Genomic DNA, 7585 nt, shown 5'->3' with positions numbered 1-7585 from the left:
CCTGGAACTCACTCTGTAGACCAGGCTGGCCTCGGATTCAGAAATCTGCCTGCCTCTGCCTCCCAAGTACTGGGATTAAAGGCGAGCTCCACCACCGCCCGGCTATATATTCTTAAGCTCTGCCCAGTGTGAGTCCCCTCCTGGCTGCCTTTGGATTAAGATGTAGAACTCTCAGCTCCTCCTGCACCATGCCTGCCTGGATGCTGTCATGCTTTCTACCTTGATGATAACAGACTGAACCTCTGAATCTGTAAGCCAGCCCCAATTAAATGTTGTCCTTTATAAGAGTTACCTTGGTCATGGTTTCTTCTCACAGCAATGAAACCCTACCTAAGACACACTCTTAACATGCTTACAACGTGAACTCAAAATACACCTGCTATGTGGAAGAAATAAAATTCTAAAGCTTCTACGTGTGCTTCTGAGCATATTTTCAAAGACATCATGACTGGATCTGGTGTTTACTTCTGATTCATCAAAAGCAAAAACAGATTAAGTAGGCTTCAGCAACTGGAACAGTATTGTGTTTGAAAAGATACCATCAAAAAAATAAAATGTAGGATTAGAGAGGTAGCTCAGAGGTTTTGAGCACCGGCTGCTCTTCCAGAGGATCAGGGTTCAATTTCCAGCACCCTTACAGTGGCTCACAACTATCTGTTCCAGGGGATCTGATACCCTTTTCTGGTTTCTAAAGTCATCAGGTATGTAAGTAGTATGCAGACATACATGTTGGCAAAGTACTCATACACATAAAATAATCTACTTATTTTTTCCCTCTAAAATATGAGACTTATATTTAGAAACCTCAACATGAATGTCTGAAAGAAAGGACTCTGTGTCCCTGCATATGAGAAACACGTTTGGAAACAAATTTGGGTTGGGAGTACAGATGACGTATGCCAGATGGAAGAGGGTGTCAATTACTCATAGTGACCACAATAAATCACACCCTTCATAAAGGGCTCATAGTGACCACAATAAATCACGCCCTTCATAAAGGGTTCATATCTAGAATAAAGGACTGCTACAAATAAGAGCTAACACAGCTTAAACCTGGAGATATTAGAGAACGAACCTGTCCTCCCAGTAAGAAATCACTTCAACACTTAGAGATTATAAAGAAGAAATTTGTAGGGAACCAACCCTAGAGAGAAACTCCTTTTCATTTATATAGTTTTACAGCCCCAGATTACACTTCAAGCAATGAAACATGTACCACAGTGACAGGGACTCTGAGGTTTAGTTATCTGGACAAACTGTAAGATTTACAATGTAAAATACTGTCATCCATTGTCATCCTGAGACCGACCAGGGCTGCTTCTCCCAGGCAGTTGTCAGCCAGGGTTGTTCTGTCTGCTAGGCTGTTCTGTTTGCTCTTCCTGATGAGAGAACTGGGGGCACCACTTTAGCTAAAGTCTACTTTGTGTAACTTAGTATTTCCTAAGAAGTTTAGTAGGTCCTTTAGAACAGTCATTCAGTACTCTCAGTTTCTCCTTCATCAGAGAAAGCATCTAAATAGTTCCTCTGTAAAGAAATTTACGAGCCACCAATAAGCTCATAAAAAGGCATGAATTGGTAAGCGTAAAAGAAAACCATGGTGTATTCTTCATATCAGTAAGCTGGAAGGGTTTTCACTTGAAATGGTGGAGCAAGAGCGTTGGAAAGGGTGTGGAGAGAACTGCAACTCCCATTCGGTGCTGTCGCCTTGCTACATATTGACACCGCAAAAGACTGAGTACAGTTACCACATGACTCAGCTATTGACTGTAAATATTCATGAAAGAAAACTTAAAACATGCAAACACAGCAGCTTGTACATGTAGGTCCATGGCAGCAGTATTTACTGAAGCCTGAAGAAGAAACAGTTTAAAGGCCCATCAACTGAAGAATGAATAAAATGTATAGTATATTCACACTATGTATCAATGGGATGATACTACTTAGTGACAGAAGTTAAGTTCCAATATCTTTCGCTATATCATGCTGTTTGAAGCTGCTTTTGCCAAAAGGACTCATCATGTGGACCCATATTGTAAGTACAAAAGAGGCTGTCATCTCTGCCTTCTGTGTATCCCCTGATTAACGGCACTAACTTTTTAACCACCCACAAATGTCTTTTAAGTCATTACCATAAATCTGTGGCCACCTTGATTCTAGGACCAGGATAGCTTTACAAGCTGGAGGCAGAGAAACTACCTACCATGGTGACATTACACCCTGGAACAGGAGTAATTATTGTCTTATAGGAACCAGAACAATCGCCCCTAGCAATGACAGTGGTAACAAATGCCTTGCTGAACAAGACCTAAAACACCTTCCCTACGACTGTTGCACTTTTGCCCTAGACCCAGTTCTTTCTCAGTGTAAACTTAAAGGTCATGTCACTAGCCTGAAGATGGACTTGGGTCACGTGGACTTTTATCTGTTCCTCTCCTCAGTGTGAATATTGATCCAATATCCTGTCTATTTTCACTACTCTTCTCTTTGATTGGCTTATTGGTAAGGTTACAATAGGTGTGAACACTGGAACTACAATGCAAAGCAAAAGGAAAAAGGACCGTGTGATCCTTGGTCTGGCTTGTGCAGGAGAGGCAAGGTGATGGGAACACAGTGGGTGGGTGCTTCCCTAAGGCTGATCGGGAAGAGGGATGAGTGATGCCTGCAGGGTATGTGGCTCCTCTATAGGAGGGTGAGAGCTGTCCCCAACATAGGCATCAAGTGCTTCTGACCTGCAACTACTAAGTAACTGGACTAATAGGTGTGCTAGTAATATTCCAAAACAGCTACCAAATGAAATGGATGCTCTTCAAGATTTAGTGGTTTGTGATGGTGTGCGCTGCTTGGCTTTACATACCATTTTGAGTTTAACAGAATACCTTTTCAATGGAAAAATAATTAATTTTTCACTGACACCAACTGTAAATATTTAAGGGTCTCCAAACAAATTAAATTTACCTCATTTTTTAACATATCCACTGAAACATTCATGTCATGTTCTTTAGTTTTTAAATCTCCTTGGCAACTAAATTCTCCATTTTCATGGTCATTCAATTTCTTTCTCATTACTCCTAAGTGTTTCTTTATTCTGCAAAAGTATACAGTCAGTATGTAAAGTTTTTTTAAAGAGTAAATGCTTAACAATTTTTAAAAAATGGATTGTATTTGCTATCACGATTTTTCTGTATATTATTTCTTTTAAAATAAATCTACATATTGTGACCTCTCATTTGTCTCAGCTTCAATTATTGAAAGTGTTCTAATAAAATTATAATCTTAAAATATTATGAAGAAAATTTCTCTGGCATTTATGGCAGATAATGAATAAATACTATAACCATATACACAATTACTTTAACTGTTAATATCTACTTTAATATTATATTATGGAGCACTAAATAATTATTAAAAATTAGGAATAACCCAGAGATTAGTAATTAAGGTAAAGAAGAAAAACATGGATATGTGTGAACTATACGCAAATATGCACCTCTTTACATAGAGAGTGGACTATCCATGGATTTTGGTATTTGTGGAGGGTTCTAAAACCAAACTCCTGCAGATAACAGGAGTGACTATATTTTAGTTGTATGTTTGTATATATACACATATATATAGATTTCTATACTTGTACATATGTATGTATACACACACACACACACACACACACACACAACAAGTTTAGCAACATGTATGCCTCATAAATGCGTGACACCCATGGAAAAGGAACATGTCTGCATGAGATCATAATTGAAAAAAAGAAAAGCAGAAAGAAAATAAAAACTAAAGATAATTTTGATAACTGTTTTAGCCAGGAGAATGCTCGAATGCTGAATGAAGGATGCTACCAGAAGAAAAGGAAGAAAAACTCTCCTCACTCTTCTTCCCGAGGCTCAGGGACCATTGTGGAAGGAGGGGCAGAGACAATGACTGCACCACACAACTGGACAGCTGCATACATATAGTGTACTCTCAGTGATTCTGACAGCATGTACAAGCCCTGTGCAAGCTCAAGCCAGCCCCAATCTCAGCAAGGGCAAGAGGAGATAGATACTAAGCCCCACCCTAGCTAGACTCACAGTTAATCCCTGCTGGGAGATAAGAGTCAGTTTTCTTGAAATGTGTGGACCCTGCAAGTCAACCATGCACCAGCGGAAGGCCGTACATTCAGGAATACAAGGGCAGCACAAATTAGAGTCAATGGGTGAGAAAAGGATGCGAAGCTGAGTGGGTAGGAAAGGATAGGTCTGGGGGGAGAGGCAGAGGGAGGGTAATATATGGAAACAACTTAGGAAATCTCAACTAAGAAAGAAAGGAGGAAGGAAAGAAAAAAGAAACAATGAAAGAAAGAAAGGAATGGAAGAAAAAAGAAAGGAAGGAAAGAAAGAAGAAAGAAACAATGAAGAAAGAAAGGAATGGAAGAAAGAAAAGAAAGGAAGAAAAGAAAGAAAGGGAGGAAAGAAAGAAGAAAGAAAGAAGGGAATGTCCAGCCAGAGTCATCAATATTGTTTTCAGGATCATTAGAGAGCAAATACATTTTGGCAATCATTTTCAGATTGACCTGTGAGTTTCTAAAGTGAATTTTAAAATACAGTAAGTTTTGGTTGTTAAAACGATTATAAAATGAATTAGTATTTAGTTGTTAATACAGCCAACACAATTGAAAAAGCCTGTGAGTGAAGAGGTTTGAAATACTGAAATCATACTCAGTGAGCTCCCTCTCCAAGTCTTCATTTTTATCCTTCGTCTGATCCAGAGAGCACTTCAGAGAGAGTGTGATTTTGTTGAGTTTCTTTAGCCGTTCCTTTTTGACTCTAGCCTTTGAAAAATAAATCATAAAATTACTTTAAAAACCTTGATATGAATTATTTTTTCTTAAAAATATTGTTTATCACGAATAATATGCATTAAGGCAGGTTACCAAAACCAGTACCTTATGAATTCAATCAAATTTCCTTCAAAGCAAAGAGGATTTTCAGTAACAGCAGGAAATGGTGTCACTGTGACTACATTCCTCTCAGTGGGACTTTTCACTCTCCTGTAACATTCCCATTAGGCAGAGGAAACCTGAGAGCCCGCTGGGTGGAAGGCTCACTCACCAATGAGTGGAAGGCTCACTCACCAAGCCTGCGTGTAGCTTCTGAAGCTCTGCAGTTTTCTCTCCTTGCTCTTGTACCATAACTTCTGCCTCAGAACATCTGGCCTGAAGCCTAAAATGTATTTTATAAAACAATTACTGTTACAGATGAATATTTTTTACAATATTGCACAATGACAAAGGACTTAAATTCTTAAAAAAAGAAAAGAAAGGTAGATGGCATTTAAGTTTTTCCAGCTCTGTGTTTTATAGAGTATGTGCTAATTTGGGGTAAAATGAACTAAAAGCAGACAGCTTTTTTCCTTTATGGTGTGGACATTGAACCCAGGGCTGTGGGCATACAAAGTACACCTTTATCATCCTTCTGAGCTGTGTCCCCAGACCAACGAACATAAAGCTGAAATGTCTCTGATCATCTCAGAGCTGTACTTAATCAACCAATACGATTTACACATTGCACTGATGACTCGACTTGTAAACTCTCAGGTTATTTTGTGTGCCCCTTTAATTTATACTTCTGTAAGTGGTCCTGCATCCTCTGCCAACTCTGAACAACTTCTCTTTGTCGATCCTGTGCTTCTTGCAACTAAAACAAAGAATTGAAAAGGAAATTTTACTAATATTTTAGTAAAAAATCTTCCTATCATGTTTTCATGCTCAAATTATTTTTAAAGAGACTTCCTTATTTTATATGTATGTATGTATGTATGTATGTATGTATGTATGTATGTATGTACATGCACCACATGTATCTGTAGAAGCCAGAATTGGGAATATGATTCCCTGGAGCTAGAATTACAGTCAGTGTGAACTGCTCTATGCGGATGCTGGGAATGGAACCTGGATCCTCTGCAAGAGCAGCAAGTGCTTTTAACTGCTTAACCATCACCTCCCTGCCCTTCATGCTAAGATCTTATTAGTACACAGCCATCACCCCATTGTCTGCATGCTGAGGGGAGCTTCTATGCTATTGCTGTGGAGTTAACTGAAGTATTGCAAGAAGGATCTTATCCCCACCAAATCTAAAATACTATTATCTGAGTCACTGATCTGTCTTATGACTAAAACATGGTATTCTGGTTTTGAAACCATACTTTCTCAGATACTCAAATTGACCAAATTGATAAATGAGAAAAAAAAGTACTGCTTCAAGTATAATTTTAAGAATTCATATAGATGAATAACCAGAGCTATGCAAGCAACGATTACAAAGCAATACGATGCTCTAAGGAAGATCTGGATGCTAAAGGAAAGTGTGAGAGGCAGCTTCTAAGTGAGATGCCAGAATGCCTGTGTCCAAGGTCCAACTCTAGTTGCTAATAACTATTGGTCTTGAGCAAATAAATTTACTTTCTATGCCTTGCTATTTCATCAGTAAAAGAGAGGTAATTACAACTTCTAAAACAGGTCTTTACGATTAGATTAGAAAATATATGTAAAGTAATTAGAAGAATTTCAATGACACAGGGAGCCATAGATAGCATCTGCTGTTGGCATCAGCACCTGAGGCTGGTCTCATACCATCCTTCCCTTTAGGCATGTGGCATGTTCAGAGAAGCCTTCTGCACTAGGTGCATGGAATAATCTCTTTTAAGCCAGTGAAGGAGACTTCAGAATAGAGGTCCTAGACACACCCCAGTAAGTCACAAAACTTTTGTAATTGCACTGGCCATCCACTTGGTTTCTGCTCGTACCACCTTCCATCGGATGTTCTCTCAGTAGGCAATGAAAACACAGAACAAGACAAACTGCAACTCTGGGGCAAGGTAGTGTACAAGTGAGGTGAGCGTTGGAGGCACTGGATTCACAGCAAATGCTCCGCTGCCCTGTGTCTGCCAGCACTCTGATGAGCAGATGGAGCTTACTAGGGGTAACATACAAGACATGGCACATCAGAACGCTGATGACAGCCTCTCTGTTGATGGATCACTACAAGTCTAAATCCCAAGTCAGCCTCCATTATAAAGGAAGGTGGATCTCACTTTTACCATTATGAGAAAAATAAGAGCATTTGGTAAATAATTCTATGGTAGATGAAGTTTCTTCTTCTTCTTCTTCTTCTTCTTCTCCTCCTCCTCCTCCTCCTCCTCCTCCTCCTCCTTCTTTTTTTAAATGTATTTATTATAAGTAAACTGTAGCTGTCTTCAGATGCACCCAAAGAGGGCATCAGATCTCATTACGGGTGGTTGTGAGCCATCATGTGGTTGCTGGGATTTGAACTCATGACCTTTGGTAGAGCAATCGGTGCTCTTACCCACTGAGCCATCTCACCAGCCCCCAGATGAAGTTTTTTATATTTAAGTTTTTAACATATATTTAGATTAAAACTCTTTTTATGTCAGTCTTAAATTATAAGTATTGTGTGGTGGCCCTGCTGTGTTCTTGAAAGAACTCAAATCCGAAACCAGAGACTTAGCTCGCAGGGGGTTTGGAGCCTATGTAAATGATTCAAGGACCAGATACCAGGTCCCTAGGAAGCCGTGAACCTTT

At 39.3% G+C, this 7585-nt stretch overlaps 1 protein-coding gene across 11 annotated transcripts in view; it reads right to left on the bottom strand.

The window, feature by feature from the left end:
• Nucleotides 1-7585, bottom strand: part of LOC116102886 (ankyrin repeat domain-containing protein 26-like) — an 88883-nt gene that overhangs the window by 11831 nt on the left and 69467 nt on the right. For all 11 annotated transcript variants that reach the window (XM_031388126.1, XM_031388133.1, XM_031388129.1 and 8 more), the window contains 4 exons: nucleotides 5611-5681; nucleotides 5120-5207; nucleotides 4704-4816; nucleotides 2956-3085 (listed from right to left, as the gene is read on the bottom strand). In XM_031388126.1, coding sequence (XP_031243986.1) covers nucleotides 2956-3085; nucleotides 4704-4816; nucleotides 5120-5207; nucleotides 5611-5681 — 402 coding nt within the window. The remainder of the gene's footprint in view (nucleotides 1-2955; nucleotides 3086-4703; nucleotides 4817-5119; nucleotides 5208-5610; nucleotides 5682-7585) is intronic.

The sequence above is a fragment of the Mastomys coucha genome, unplaced genomic scaffold, assembly GCF_008632895.1.
Source record: "Mastomys coucha isolate ucsf_1 unplaced genomic scaffold, UCSF_Mcou_1 pScaffold21, whole genome shotgun sequence".
Classification (NCBI taxonomy): Eukaryota; Metazoa; Chordata; class Mammalia; order Rodentia; family Muridae; genus Mastomys; species Mastomys coucha.
This window is presented reverse-complemented; position numbering and strand designations above follow the sequence as displayed.